General features: G+C 41.2%; 1 protein-coding gene across 1 annotated transcript in view; it reads right to left on the reverse strand.

The window, feature by feature from the left end:
* ASPSCR1 (alveolar soft part sarcoma chromosome region, candidate 1) overlaps positions 1–16,111 on the reverse strand; it is a 49,367-nt gene extending 33,256 nt beyond the window's left edge. Inside the window, exons 1-5 of the mRNA XM_009708902.1 lie at positions 15,989–16,111; positions 11,066–11,166; positions 2,645–2,702; positions 1,749–1,822; positions 513–951 (exon numbers count right to left, since the gene is read on the reverse strand). Coding sequence (XP_009707204.1) covers positions 513–951; positions 1,749–1,822; positions 2,645–2,702; positions 11,066–11,166; positions 15,989–16,027 — 711 coding nt within the window. The 5' untranslated portion in view covers positions 16,028–16,111. The remainder of the gene's footprint in view (positions 1–512; positions 952–1,748; positions 1,823–2,644; positions 2,703–11,065; positions 11,167–15,988) is intronic.
* Positions 16,112–16,815: the final 704 nt, after the last annotated feature.

Consider the following 16,815-nt stretch of genomic DNA (forward strand, 5'->3'; position numbering starts at 1 on the left):
GTTAGTTACAACAAGCAGTAAGCACCTTCAGAGTATTACAAAAGACAAGTCTGAGCAAACTCTGCTCATCTTTAGCAAAACTACAAAGCAGATAGCAATTTTTTAAAAGAAGGACAAGTACGCAGGGATCAGGTGACAAAGTGGGTACTTATTAATGAAATTTGCATGGAATTTGAGGCACAGAGATCAAGGCTCTTCAGGACTGTGCTTTTAATGCAGTTGTGTTGCCTCCACTACAACCATTCATCAAGGATATCTCAAGGTTCAAAGCTTCGCTTGTCTCTGGACACCAAATTCTTAAATTCCCATTCTTCATATTTCCTATAGTAAACCATCCAAAACACAGTATTTCTTTACTGAACTCTTAGCAGAATTGTATGTCACCAAGGCACCTAACCCTATACTATAGAGAAAAAGTCTTAAATACGGAAACACCTTTTTCCTCACAGGAGCTCAGCCTCGAGCAGGGCAGGATGAAAAAAAGCCCTCACTGCAATCAAATTTTCCCTTACCTGTTCTTGCTCTTTCTGCAGGTCTTGGCTGTTCTTAGACTTCTTTGGCTTAGAGGGGCCTCCAGGGGTGGAAAAAGTTGTTGGCAGCTTTGAAGATGGCATATCTAACCCAAGAGATGGTGCAACTACAGAAGAGTCCCCCAGACGCTGTCCATCTCCAAAAAAAGGGACAAATGGGGTAGACTCAGGCTCTGAGTAAGGCCGCAGCTCCTCTAAGCTGGCATGAGATTCTCTAATTGAGTCTTGCTTGTTTGTGCAGCTGTTTAAAGACATGGTCACATCCTCGTGGTCCAAGTTCTCTGGGAATGTGTTTGCTTGAGGTAGGGGCACATCCACTGCTCCTTCAATAGGGCCTGGCCTCACAGTCAGCTCATTACACCGCACCGTGGCACCCACAGCCTCCTCTCGACCAGATGAACTGCATTTCTTCATGACAACTCTTAAAGAAGACACCAAAAGGAATAAAACCAAAATCATTTATCCTAACTGCACAGCCCTCCCCATTCTCAATGTGACCATAACACAAAAAAGACAGCTAGACTTAAATATACCCCTAATTTAATTATCTGCTCCTTCCAGACACTCACAAAGTACAAGCTCCAGTTGCTCTGAGGTTAGGGGTGGGGGGTCAGGAGTTTGCGCAAAAAACCAGAACAGGAACTACCCACTCCACAGGAAGAAAACTGCCTTCCAGGAAAAAACAGCAGTCAGTTGTAAAGCGCAGCTTCTAATCACTCCTGCCTTCTGTATATACTGCAAAGAACTGGCTAGAAGATCACAGAAAGGCTGTCATTGTCCCCCACCTCACCCTCCAAAAGAGTCAGCAGGAGGCACTGCAGGGATTGGGAGTTTAATGCCTGAAATGCATAGCAGGGAAGAATGAAGTGGTCGATGATCGTCCTCTCAGAGTGACTTTTAACTTTGAATTGTCTGCTTCACTCACGGGGTAGGGGGGCTGGTGGTGGGGAGGAAAATAAAAAAAAAGAAAGAAAGAAGCAAACAAGCCCCTTTAATCTGCACATGACTGGTCAGTGCCAGCATCTGCAGCTGTGGGAAGTACATCTGGGCAGAAGTTTCAGATAAACAGGCAAATGCAATAATTACTGAGTGCTGCGATGTTTGTCTTTTTGAACTTTTTTTGTGCCTTTTTTTCTTTTTTTGGTATTTGAAACAAAACAAATTCACCACCAGAGTGGAAAGGAAAAAGTAAAGAATCCAAACTTTGCTCCTCTCAACCTGATGATGGCACTGCCTCCAGTCAGGCCAAGTGACTTCAGTGTTGTCTTCTCTAGGGCATCTTTTCCTGATATCTGCAACAAAAACAGAGGAAAGCCATTATGGCAACTGCTTACCTGGACAAGCATTTAAAGTGCTCTTTCTAGAAAGAAGCCTTTATCAAAACAAACAACACACAGCACCAGAAGCAGCTTAAAACACACTTTTTATGCAGTTGGAAATGAGACCTGAATCCATCTGTATTCACCAGTACTGCTTTATCAAATTCACTGCTTACTAAATGATCTCAAGGGAATATGACCTACACATATTTCCATCCCAATCATCCATCCAAATCAGATCCAACCTCAGCAAAGCATTATTGTTATGTCAGAAGCTAAATCACAGGCAATATCTCAGAGCTGAAAGACAGCCAATTTCATTACATATACCTCCCATCTGCTTGTAATGACCTGTTCCAGAATAAAGATGATCTGTCCACAGAGATCAGTGGGAAGTGAAAGGGACAGTTAGGGAGAGCAAATTCCATAATACGCACATACAAAATATTAAACAAAACATTAATAGCAAAAGATCAAAACACAGAGAAAAGCAAATATTTATTAAAATGAAACCACTGTTTTGACTCAAGCTTTAAAAGAAGTTGGAAAGAAAAACACAAACAGGTCACTGAGCTCCTTTTATGGGCTCAGAGGTCTAAACGGCCCAGGGTTACGTTCCAAGAGAGCTTTTTTCCATACAGACACATCATGCTCTGAAAAGACCAACATCTCACTACTTCCCCTCTCAAAAAAGTTCAAAAGAAATGCTTTCCAGGTTGGAAAGCAGAGCTGAGTTTTTCTTATTTTTTAGGGACAGAAGGAGAAGAGACAGTTAAGAAGACTTTGCTGACTTACCTCATCTCGCATGTAAATACAGACTGGAGAGAATTCACCACGCTGTTCCATAAACTCCCTGCAATAAACAGCAAACTACTGCAGCATCTGTAGAACGGTCTACCACCTCCAAAACCAACATAGAGCAATAGTAAGAAGTGAAATTAGCTAGCAACACTTTCCTCCTTCCTCCAGCAACAACCATTACACAGTTCACAGAGTCAGTATTAGACGTTAGGTAAAGAATTTGCTCCAATGCATTCAACTGTTCCTTAAACACAGTCTTGAAAATTTAAAGACAGAGGAGACATAATTAAAGTTAATTCTGAAATTTATCGATCTTACTAGGTAAATTTGAGCAAATCATTCTTCATGTGTCTCAGTACCCAATCTGGAACATGACTTAATAATACTTACTCTTTTTAATCCCTGATCTAAGTTAAATAGTTTATTACAGTTTAGACTGTACTGTCCTTGGGGATAGGTCAGTTTCTTTCCATGTATACATTAGCAACAAACAGAATGAAATACTGGTCTAAAGCAAATAATCAGAGGATAAAGAATTTGCTTATCTTAGTATCAGACAGATTAAAAAAAGAAAACAAAAAAGAAAAAAGGAAACAGCAGGAGCTTTCAAATGCTAGAGACCAGGGACAAAATAAAGCCGAAGGAAAGGCTGCTGCTGTAGACAAAGTGAAGATCAATGCACATTTAAGCGTTTCAGTGAGGCAGGACACATACTAGCAATGACGCAAACTGCTGATAGGCCATCTGCAGAGGAGGACGTAAGTGAAGGACTCTTAGCATAGAGAAGGGGAAAAAACAGTTAAGGTGCTACTCTTGACAAGATACTACTCTTCCCATTTTTCTCTGGATAAGCAATTCTGAGGCATTCAAGTAGAAGAGAAGCTTTATTACATATTCACTTGATCAAACACAGAAGATGGACAGGGAAAAAAAATCACTCACTGCCTGTCACAGCAAGTCTCAGTTCTCATCCATCCAAGATCATGCAATTTCAAAAGACGGCACACATGGAAAACCCTACAACAAGGTGTTCTCAGTGGAAAAAATAAAATAAAATGAACTAACACTTTTAGCAAGGAAACCTCAGATGTCTGTAGAAAAGTTAAAAGCCTTAAAGAATTAACCAGTACCGAAGTACTGAAATCAGTGAGAGAATTAGATTCAACAGCAGAAGAAACTCACTCTCATGTTGGTCTCCCCTTCAGCAAAATGAAACTCAAACTGAAATCAGCTGTCAACGTGGTAAAACATGAACTTAAGGAGAAGAACAGTTTGCTTCTCTCCCCCAAGCACACTAATGGCAACAGGTGAGCAGGAGAACACTGTCCATCCTGAAACAGTGGTGGTTTGAAAAGATAACTGGCTGAATTCTCACAACCATTTTTTTCAAAAGTTTCAGGCTAACTTAGCAGGGGAAACTACAAAACAAAAGGTGAGGAAGTTGCCCCAGGATATTCCCTATCAACACAAACAGAACTGATGAGATTTATCCTTCTCCATAACACTCCAGTAGCTCATTAGCACATTCCGCCCGGAGCTCTTTGTCATTGCAGTTGCATCAGGACAACCCTTGGTAAGGAGCTGTACATACCACCTGTGCTGCAACAGTTGTTTTACTGTCAAAGGCAAAACAGCTGAAATTCTTCCTCATGGTAAAGTCCCTTGATCTTAGTGCTTTCAGGAGTCCAGTCTCCGGGTTAAAAAAAAAAAAAAAAAAAAAAAGAAAAAAAAAGCAGGCTTTCCCCTATGCCTCATCCCACCAGGAAACAATCACTCAGCACCTTGGGCGAGGTGAAGAGAAACCACCTCTCTGCAGATCAGCTCATGAAATCCACCTGACAGCCCAGTAAAGCGACACATCCTTGCCCATCTCCTGAGGCCTCTGACAAAAGAGGCCAAAACTAGTCCCTGAAGTCAGCTTGTCATTTTATGCCCTATTACGCCAGTGCTGACTACTGATCTCATGAGGAGCTTTGCAAATGACTGACTTACAGGGTTATGTGAAGACTCGCACTTAACTGCCTCTTCAGTCACCAGATTCTAGTCTCTGCAGTGAACTTCACAGGAAAAAACAAAACCTACAGGACCCTAGCAGCCTGAAAAAAAATCCATTATTTTTCACTGAAAATCAGAAGTTTTTGAAATATATTTCTGCTTCAATCATTTCTCTGCATTGTTTATCATTCTGCAGTAGCAGCCACAGCCACACATTCTCCTAAATGTTTTTGCAGAACATTCATCAACTTGGTGTCCAAGTGTCACAAAATTTAAGCAGGAACTCAGGCTGCTTACGTCTCATGCATCACTTACACCTATCACTTGTACCTTCAGAGACTCATTCTCTATCTTGTGCTTTAATTTGTCAGCGTCATACCCATGGGATGGAACCTTATGACGATAAGAAAGAGATGTCAGTGATCAAGGTTGGGTTCATTCTGACTTTTCCTGGAAAGGAGTTTAATGAACAGAGTTCCACTACTTAAAACATTCTGCCTTCAGCATCGTGTAATTTAAACATATGTATTTTGGGATGCAATATCACCAGATACAAAGTTATCTCCAAGGTTTATGTAGGAAAAGGATCCCTTAAGTAACAGTCAAAATCCATTCAGTCAACCAAGCATCTAATTCTGAAGTGACTATGTACATTACATAGCATGTCTGTGCTGTGGCCACAATGACTACCACTGTTAGAAAAAGCTTCTATTTCATAGCTGGTAAATCTACAAAAAGGCATGCAATAAACCCAACCTAAAGGTGATTATTATAACAACTGTTACGGAAAGACCACCTTAAGACAAGGACAGTATTTTCTGTTCAGGTAAGAAAGAAAGAAAATAACCCTTAGCACTTTAGCAATCTGCTTGCACAGCTGAAGACAAGACTTCGCATACTCAAATGCATCTTACTACTTTAATGCAGCGGTTCCAATAATCTTAAGTATCAACATAATGTTCAGTTACTTAACAATAGCTTTGCCAATATTATCTTATGTAGTCTTTCTATTATGTCCAAAATACATCACAGATGAGCAGCTTAGAAGAATACATATACAATCAATGTCTTACATATTTTAACATTAATCTATTTAGCCCAGCACAAAGTGACAAAACAAACTGAACAGGGAAGAAGTCAACCAGTGTACACAGTAGAAAATGAAGGGAAATAGCCATTAAGTTCCAAGAAAATTCATCAAGGACATTTACATTTAGACTCAAAACTCAGCTTCAATGAAATGTAAGTGAAATAGCTGGAACCAGAAGTCACTCAGGATTGAGAGCTACCTGGAAAATGGTGATACTCAATCCTTGAGTAATCCTCAAGAGCAAGAGCACATCAAAGATTTCCAGCTGGAGGATGTGGGGAAGCAAACCTGTTAAGCACAGACCAGAACTCAGATCTCTGTTTGGTTTAATTGTAGCAGTCTATCTCCTGTCTTGATCTAAAGTTTAAAACTTAAGCCTATCTAAATAAAGCATGCAACGGCATGGTGATATGGAACAAGGTCAGTCACAATGTGTCCTGGTTTCAGTTGGGAGAGAGTTAATTTTCTTCCTAGTAGCTGGTACAGCGTTGTGTTTTGGATTTTGTACGACAATAATGCTGATAGCACACTGATGTTTTAGTTGTTGCTAAGCAGTACTCACCCCAAGTCAAGGACTTTTCAGTTTCCCATACTCTGCCAGTGAGGAGGTACACAAGAAAGTGGGAGGGAGCACAGCCAGGACAGCTGACCCCAAAAAGCCAAAGAGATATTCCATACCACTGCACGCCCAGTATATAAACGGAGGGGAGTTGGCTGGGACGGGCTGATCGCTGCTCCAAAATTGCTGATCAGTCAGCAGGCAGCAAGTAATTGTATTGTGCATCACCAGTCTTTCTTGGGTTTTATTTCTCTCTCTCTTCTTGTTATCTTCCTTTTCATTACTATTATTAATATTATTTAATCTTCGTTCAATTATTAAACTGTTCTTATCTCAACCCATGGATTTTACCTTTTTCCCAATTCTCCTCCCCATCCCACCAGGGAGCGAGCGGCTGCGTGGTACTTTGCTGCCAGCTGGGGTTAAACCACAACACAACGAAACTGAGACGCTCCACTCACTAGAGTTAGCAAATCCAAGCAGAGTAACCCGTAACACCAGTCCTGAGGGTCCTGTCTGGTTTAGGGAAGCTGGGGCTGAGAAGTACTTCCAGACCAGCTGCAACAGATCACAAGGGGTTTATAGTTCTGAGGTACCATTCTTTCGGAACACTTCTCCCAGCCACCACACCACATACCTTTGTGCAGAAAGTGACAGACACACCCAGAGCATCCAAACTATGTTCAAGCTTCAGATTATGAAACATAGTTAACTTTCTAACTCAAGATGAACAACCAAAACAACGCTAGAATAGGTCTGCCACCATTTGCAGTTCCGCAATTAGTTATTCTGTGTCGAGGGCAGCAAGCCATATACAATGCTCTGCAGGAATCAAGCGATTAAGTTCCTAACATAGAACGAGCATAATCCTGTGATTCAAGACCCAGGCTCTGATCTCCCTCACTCCTTTCGCAGCAGTAACTGAGTAAGTTCCAAAGGGCAACTCTTGATGAGGAAAGGCAGGGGGGGGGAAAAAAAAAAAATCTTGTCTCTTGATTTGAAGATTGGAACAAAATAGCACCTAAGACACTACCTTTAGCACACCATAGCAGGCTACGTGCGCTCACACTTTTCTAGACAACCCAGGAGAGCCGGTCATCCCTAACCTATTTTCAATGTCTTTTGCTTCCAATCAGGATCAGCTGTACACCCCTAAAGGAATCCTCGATAAAAGTACACAAAAGACAAAGGACTGCTGAGACATGGAGGAAACAGTACAGAATCACAGAAAAAGGAGATGAAACAGCCTAGAGGAATAAAAGCTTGAACCTTAAGTTGCCTGTCTATCAGGAAAGGTGGATGATCACCAGTCAGGAGGAGAGAAGCCGAGGCACAGTGGAACACACTTCCTCACCATATAGACCCGTAAGTGAGGAAAGCAATTCGACTTACACAACCTAGTTCCATTCACCTTTCCAAAGCTGCTCTCCACTTCAATCCAAGCAACTCTCTGGACTGAAGACTCTTCTAAAAATGTATGGAAAATACCTGAACTTAATGAATGATACCACAAAAGTAGCAAAGAGTCGTAGTCATTGTCAAAACTGTCTTCAAGAGTCCAGACTGCAATCACTTATGTGTAAAACAGTCTACAAAGCTGCTGAAGCTGCTAGACAGACAAGAGGGGGAGACAGAAAAGCAACCATTCTCCCAGGCCTCATGCTCAAAGGGTATGCAATGCTTTTGCCCTCAACCAGTCTCTGCAGAACAGACTCCAGGCAAAGATCCTCCAGAGACTTATTTTTGTATAACTCTTGGAAGCCAGCAGGCTCCTCCTCCAGCTGCTGTTAATCCGTTACATGCATTCACTGAGGCAAGCACACACATCAAACACACTGTCATTTCTTTGATGTGCTGTTCTTCAGAAGGGGAACTGCAAGCAGATTAGATTCCTTCATGTAGTGATCTGACAGGGCCTGTAAACATCTTGTGCAAGGACTGCCACACGCTGAGAGGAGGAGCAGCCTTACAATAGCTTCCAGACGTTCTTCAGACCCAATTAGCCAAGATGGATGCTGGAAATGTGGGGGAAATTCCAGTGGATTTAGAATACTTCCCCTCACGCACTTAGAGCAGCTGAGCATTCCACGAAAACGTCTCCAGTTGGAAAGTCAAAGGAAGGATTCAGCAAAAGTCAACAACTAGCTGACTAGTTAGTCAACTGAATCAATTCACACTGAAAAGCAGCACAGCCCATGAAATCTGTATGGATGGCTATAGATTCAGCTTGTTTTGTGATTAAGTCACACACAACATCTTTGCTGCTTGTTGAACTTAATCAAAAGTCCATCCAAAGATCTAGGCTCAGGTTCCAGAGGGCAGAAAAGAACAACTGTGTCTTATGAACTGAAGTTAATAACGCTTAGCACACTGTAGCAGTTAGAAACTTAAAAAGAGCAGCATATATATTAACTATTAGTATTACAATAACCCGTAACAAATAAAACCACTCCAAAGGAGCAAAGTTATATAAAAAGCTCAAAATTTAAACCAAAGAAATAACCAACTAATGTGCGAGAAAGCCACACAAAGGCTATTTGTCACTGTCCATAATTACCACTCCCACCATTCCAGCAGTTCCCAAACTGCAACAGGCACTTTCCTCCTCCCAGAGGGCACAAAGTATGTAGTAAGGTACAAGAGGGGCCTTAAAACACCCAGGAAAATTATACCTGGCTTTTCTTGCCTACCTCTTTCCTCAATCAAAAGAAAAATAGTTCTTTTCTCTTCAGCATTTACACAAAGACTGTCCCTTTTGACTTAAGAGTAAATGCCACACTGCAGACCTAGTCCCTGACCATTAAAAACGAAAAGAGAATGATAAGTAAGACTCAATTTATGTCCCTTTAAGATTCACTAGACTACCTCAAGCATTTCCTCAAACTATAGTTTGATGACACAACACGTTGAGTAGAAAAAACCTGACATACGCCTTTCCTACCTATCTGCTGCTTCCTCCTTTTGGATCCTTGCTTCCAGACACACTATACTTCTTTCATAACTGCCTATGAGACACAACCCTTAACTGGGTTAGGAAACTTATCTACCTGAAAGATAACATAGGGAAAATACTATTTTTCAGCTGAATCAGCTACTTAAGCCTGTTCCCCACAAAGCTGCACAAACAGTACAAGAGGAGTTAGAAAGGAGGGCAGGAAGTGAGCACTAACTGTTCAATCCCCTAATACTACACTGAAGATGTCCCCAATCCAAACTCCCTCCCTTGGGCCAGCACTAGTCACTCCTTTGATCTTGTTATGGGCCAGTGAGGGAGCTAAGCTAGCAGAAAACTAACAGCACATCATTGGAAGGCTGGAAGAATTAGTTCCTTCACCCTGGAAGCAGCTCCGGAGCAACTCTAGTCACACAATTCAGCTGTGCAACCCTGACTTAATGAGGTAACATCAGCCAACTCAACCCCAGAACCATGCTTCTTAGGCTATTTCAATTGCAGTGTAGAATAAGCAACTTCAAGCTTCAGTTAAAGTAATTTATGTTACTACATGTTAGTCAAGTACTAACACATAGCCATAACCAGTCAATTACTACAGCTCAGCTAACAGGTGACAATCCATTATTTTGCATCCTGTAACTGTACCCTAAAAGACTGAGCTTATCTGAATGCTACTGCACCATCACCCTTACTATTGACTACTCGTTTCATAGCTTTTCTAGCACAACAGCCTTGGAGACTTCAAAACTTTTGATACAGAAAGCTACTGTCTCTTTAGATAAGTATTTAATCAGTTTGAGAAATTAACAAAAATAGTTCCTATTTGCACAACACCATAGCACAGCATCTGTACAGACAAGCAAGAGACTCAAATGCAACAGAGCAACCAGCAGAAGGAGAGGAATGTAAGAGAAAGAACAAACCAGAAATACAGCATCTGGGGAAAAAAAAAAAAACAAAACAAAACAAACCAAACAACATACACAAAAAAAATCCGCAACATTTTATCAAGAGAAAGGTAAAACCAACTACAATAGAAAAAAAAATGAAATTTGGAAATTCCGTTCAGAATAGAATGGCTGCCACAGCTTCAAGGCTTCATCTTCCAAGCCATGACAAAAATAAAAGAACTGTCTTTGGAGAAAAGTTTATTAGCTTGACATTTCAAAACAACACAGTATTTTTAGGTCAAAACTAAAGACAAAAGAAAGCACTGAATGTAGACTGTAGCCAAATAATAAGATTTCTAACCCATGTATATATTCAATACATGTAGGACCAGAAATTCTTCCCTTTAAACAGGATCTAATCACTTTTGTAGATTCCACACTAGCCTGCTGAGAGCTCCAGATTTCCTTGAAGAACATGCACAACAGCAAGCCTCAAAAGCAATAGCAACTCACTTAAGAAAGGACACCCTGCACCACATGGAACCGCAGCACAGAAATACTGGTGATCAAGATAATCTAGGCTACCATCTCAACTCTGGCAGTAACTTGACTTGAAACAAGTATGTGTAAAAGACAGGTGCAGCAATACATCCAAGCACAGTTTCTTCCTAGCCTTAGCAGTTTGTTACCAGTTTATGCCTTGAACCAGGAGTGCTACTCCAGGATTAAAAAATAATAACGAAACTACAGAGTGTCGAATCTGAAAGAGCAAGGAAAAGGCAAATGTCTGTGTTGTAAAAGAAAAAACACAGTCAAATAAATGGAAATTCTATAAATCTCCAGGATTTAGCTGGATCACCATAATGACAACTAACTACTGTCATGCAGATATCCATGCAAACAAGTATTTTCTCACTGCATTGCTCACCTGATCTTTGCAAAATGGTTGAGAAGTTCCCACAAAGTCTGTTGACAGAGAAATGTGTCTTGTAAACGGGAGCCATCATCTAATTGTAATGCGATCCGAATCTATAGGAAAAATACACTGAATTAATATGAAAATTGAATGAAAACCTTCTTTTCTTCACAACTTCTTTTTAATATTTCAAGGATCTCTAGAACCTGCTATCCAAAAAAAACATGACTTCCTTCTAAACACTTGCTGCAAAGGTTACATTAGTTAAAAATGCAGAGGGGTATTCAAATGATTATTTTAGAAGTTAATACTTAGAATAGTTCTATTCTGCTATGACTATAAGCATTATATATGAGGATCTCATCAAAGACAGTGTCAAAGGCCTACTGAAGTCCAGGTAGAAAATATCCACTGCTCTCCTCTCACCTACTAGGCCAGTCATTTTATCACAGAAGCTTATCATGTTGGTCCAGCATGACTTCCCCTTCGTGAATCCACGCTGGCTACTCCTGATGATCTTCCTGTCATTCGTGTGCTGGAAATGGTTTCCAGGATTAGCTGCTCCATTACCTTCCAAGGGATCGAGGTGAGGCTGACCCACCTGTAGTTCCCTGTGTCCCTCTTCTTGAAGACAGGAGTGACATTTGCTTTCCTCCAGTTTTCAGGTACTTCTCCCATCCCTATCAAGAGTAGCCTTGCAGTGACATCTGCCAGCTCCCTCATCGCTCATGGGTGCAGCCCATCAGGGCCCAGGGCCTATGTTCAGTTTGCTCACGTATTCCCTGACCTGATCTTCTTCCACCAAGGGTACGTCTTTCTTGCTCCAGCCTTTCCCCCTGGTCCCTGGGATTCCTGAAGGCCGGTTTTGCCAGTAAAGACTGAGGCAAGGAAGGCGTTCAGCCTTTTCCATGTCCTGGGTAACCAAGTGCCCTGCCTTGCTGAGCAATGTGCCCACATTTTCCCTAGCCTTCCTTTTGTCACCTATGTACTTAAAGAAGCCCTTCTTGTTGCCTCTGACATCCCTGGCCAGATTCAATTCCACTTGGGCCTAAGCTTTCCTAACTTCATCCCTGGATGCTCGGACAAGGTTTCTCTATTCCTCCCAGGTTACCCATCCTTGCTTTCACTCCCTGTATGCTTCCCTTTTGTGTCTGAGTTTGGCCAGGAGCTCCTCGTTCGTCCATGCAGACATTCTGGCATTTTTGCCTGACTTCCTCTTCATTGGAACAGACCACTGTTGAGCATGGAGGCAGCGACCCCTGAATATGAACCAGCTTTCTTGGGCCCCTCTTCCCTGCCATATCATGAACTGAAACACATTCAGAGAAAGGCCAATGCAAGCATCCCAAATAACGTATCATCACGAGCAACTGAGATGCTCTGTTTTACACTAGTTGAAACTTTACAGTAAGGGTCTTTGCAGCTATGTAAAATGAATTCCAATAACCCAGAGAGGACTGATGCAGCTGCATAAACTAAAACACCAACACAGAGCTCTGTGGACTTAAGCATCAGTTTGCACAACACCTCCCTGGGGCAGAACAAACAGTATCCTTGCACATCCGCACAGAGAAACTACGACCACACCGTCCAAATCTACCTTTGAGTTATTGAAGACCTAACCCACTGTTATCAGTCCACAGAGACTACATGTGCAACTTGCAACTCACTAATGCTTCTTAACCACCAAATTTTGACATACAATTTAAGAGTGAATTAATAAAAAAAAATCTCAAAAATTTTTCTGGACATTCAGTTATCAAGTTCTTAAACACCTGCAGAAAAAGGCAAAGGACAAGTAGCTGCCTATTCTAACAGATCTTTTCCAACCTGGAACGTGAACATTCACGCTCATTAGCAGGTGCTGATGCAGATCCTACATATTCTTCAGAGAATTGCTCCCTCCTCACCCGCCCCCCCCCCCAAATAATAAAATCCAAGGCATTTCTAAAATGAACACACACTAAGGACAGTCCTGAAGAACTTCAAACTCCTGATGGTCCCAAGAGAAAAATCTAGCAGCTGACCAAGAGATGGAGAATGGCAGAGCACTTCAGGTGTCATCTTTACCTTTTAGAGAATATTCAGCCTTCTTTTTCAAAATGTCTAAGTTTTCCCAGTTAGCTCACCCATCTAAAGAAAAGTGAAAAAATAAGTCCCTATTAGATAGCACCTAGTATCTCTAATCAACTACGGTTTTCTGAAGCCCAAAGAAATTGGCCTTATTCAAAAGTCTGAGAAGAACATAAAACTAGGACATCAACAGAAGCTTTCTTTCATTCTGTGTTTTCATGTGTCCCTACCAACAATCTCAGTGCATCCTCTCTCTCTCTCTGTGTGAGGGGTGCGCGCGTGAGCACGAGGGGGAGCGAGAAAGAGACAGAGATGGGAAAAAATAGACACCACACACTCCGGCAATCGACTGTGATTTTCTTGGAGGAACATGTTTGTCATCTGCCTCAGCTCCTACCAGTCCTTGCAGGACTGCAAATTGTGATCTGCTGGAGACAGGAATTTTTCTACATAAAGGAAACAGTGGCATCATCAACAACTAGCCAACAGAAATAAGTCTTTCCATCCCACCACTAACACAACCTTCTGGTTTCTCCTAGGCTGGAGACAAGCCTTAGATTATTCTCAGCTACAGCAGAGTGATGACAGCTGACATCACCATTCTGTAAGAATCCAGCCCAGAAATTCCAACTACCAGTTGCATCAGTTTTTGGGCAACAGTTCAAAGCTAAGCATGTCACGAAAGTCCTATTCAGTCAATTAGAAAAGCCTTTTTAAAAATCCCAGGCTCTATATAAAATAATAGAGAAACCAGCGGCAATTATCTTCTATGTTTACAAACATATAAACAAAAGGCTAACAACTTTAACACTAAAACTGTACTGATGGTACCCCTAGATCACCTGCCATCACAAGGGGAATTTGTTCAATTTTTCACTAAAGAACTGTCTTACAGGAATCAATGATTTTTACATGACAAGGCAAATCCCAAAGCTTTCTATTTTAAAAAATACCAGATTTGCTGAACAAATTCATGATTTGTCGAAATCTGTATTCTGTCTTTAGGGGTAACCGCTGCCAACACACCACAGGAAAGCACACCTACTTCCATGCACATTATCTCAATAAAAGACACAATAACAAAACGCACAGAACCAAATTCATCCCAACATTACTGCAGCCAACCTGCATGATTGAGCCTGCATCTCAACTGCTACCATATTAGGGCTTAATACTAGTGTCAGTTCTAGCCACAGTTATCTGGCTGTTTTAAACTTCCTACGGTATTTGACACTAGTTCCCTGTGGCAGGGAATTCTTTCAGTCAATTGTTCTGTACAAAGTATTTTCTTATACTGTCTGTAAAATTCTTCCAAGTGAAATCTCTGCTCTTAGTTTATGGGACAGCAACTCTGTTTAGACTCCATTCTTCACAAGCATATTTGCTATATCTTCTCAACTCCATAAAATAGCCACGAGCACCCCAAGGGAAGCTTCACTTATGTAGATTCTTCTGTTGAAATTTGACTAAACAGTAACATCTTAAACTTTCATTAGCTCTTCTCTTTCATGATCTAAAGTAGCAATCTCATGTTATAACTCCACTTCTACAGTGCACAGTCTTTCTCACCCTGATACATTGCATATATCTTCATGGAGGGGAAGAAAAAAAAAAAATGTATCACTGTTTTCCTTCAGTACAACACATCCCAAACTGGATGTAAATGTCAGATAAAGTCACCACTGTACCATTTTAACAGAAACACCTTCTTCTGGAAGACGAACTCCATGCCATCACAACTTTTTTTTAACTGAAAATTTTAAGTAGATGCTACCAGCTTGTGGTATTTTTTGTAACAAAATACACCACTTGGAGCACAAACTTCTTTCTACCACAAAGTAGTAGTGCCAAAATAAAGCATATGGAGGTTTTACAGAGAAAAACATGGACATCAGTGACCCCCAAAACTACAATGCACACCCACAGCGAACTACAGCTGAGATTCCTAAACCTTCTCACACTACAAAGTTTATTTTTCAATGTATATACCAGTTTATCTTTGTGACAGCCAAAGCAACTGCCTATAACAAAATACCATAACACAATTTGGCAGATAGACATCAAAAGATTAGCAATAACAGACCTGAAACTTTCACAGAAATTGAGAAAATCCATATAAGAAAGTCAATAAGAAGAGAGATGACTGTTAGCGATAGACAAATTCTCATTCCCAGGCTACTTAAATAAGATCATACTTCATTTTTACCACATAAAGTGTTTATGCTCATTAACACCTATGCATCATTTTAAAAATTATGCCTCCAGCTGTTATAATGACACACATAAAAGATTTTTAAATCTCCTAAACGTGACAATACTTCTTACAGAACACGGCATCTGTAAACCCTTTGGAAATTATACTAAATAGGGACATTCAGCAACTGCTAAACACAGCACATCACAAAAAAATTCTAAAGCTGTGTGAACACACCGTGAACAGCAATGCTGGGAAAGAAGCAAAAGAGAATCCAGTAAGAATTTGATTTAGTTAAAATCCAGAAGCAGACAACAGCAACTGAAATAGAAATTAGGAAAGGGAACTGAGTTAGTAGCCCAACTGCTGAGCAAAGTCATCAGTGATGTGTAACTTCCTATACATTCGTGACTACTAGTTTTTCAGCTCCCCAAAACACCTCCCTATCCTCCAGCACACAGCTGGAATTCCACAATCATCCAGACTGTAAGCAAAGACTTCCAGCTACTAAATTACCATTTTCCACCACACCTCAAACAGTCTTTGGGTGGTCCTCCACTGAAGCACCGGCCAAGCCTAACCATGCTCTTGCTCACTAGGTCTGACAAGATCATATCCAGCACAACTGATAAGTGAACAGATCAGGTCACACTACGAAATGAACATACCGTGTTTCCAATTCCCACTCTATTAGAGACTGGCACCATCTCCAGCTTGGCATTGTTGGGCAGTCTGGCAAATCTCCACTGTAAAGAGAGATCCAACACGCTCCTCTGAAACCTAAAGAAGAACACAGCTCATGAAGACAACAGGAATCATCCTATGCCACTGTCAGATCACTTCAGGGACTGGCAACGAAGCAAAGTCCAGGCATTGAGCACGAGAATTCCCCACAGGATGACCAGAAGCCACGGAGCACGATTCAACAATGCACGACTGGTAATTCAGGAAACAAGTCATCAACAAAAATTATTCTGCATACCAAAAAAGCTGCAGTTTGTGGAGGTCACAGGCAATATACTCAAATATACGTTCCTCCTCAGGTTTTAAAAGAGAAACAGCGACTGAATAGATACTCAAGCCCAGTGTTCGCTTTTTTTTTTTTACTGCCAGTCAGACAAATAACCTCCTGATTATGATACCGTAAAAGTATATAGTCAAACCACCAGGTAAGAGAGAAGAAGAGTCCTACCAGTCTGTGAGCTAGCAAAAGTGCATGTGTGGGGAGGGACATCTTCATGGAAGTTACACAGGATCTCGATATCTATCCCAAAAGCAAAGGGAACTTGGCACGTGGAAATCAGGAGAGATTATTTTGAACAAAATAACTTTGCTGGAGAACAATCTGAACCGTAGCCCACGGATCCCTCTTTCCTCAGGGATGACCGTGAATAATTTCCTCGTGCGTTATCACACAAGACTCACACATCTGTGGCGAGGACTGAGGTGAAGACCGACCTCGGTGAACCACTCAAGGGCCCCCGGATCCCCTTCA

This window comes from Cariama cristata, unplaced genomic scaffold (assembly GCF_000690535.1).
Source record: "Cariama cristata isolate BGI_N322 unplaced genomic scaffold, ASM69053v1 scaffold8541, whole genome shotgun sequence".
Classification (NCBI taxonomy): Eukaryota; Metazoa; Chordata; class Aves; order Cariamiformes; family Cariamidae; genus Cariama; species Cariama cristata.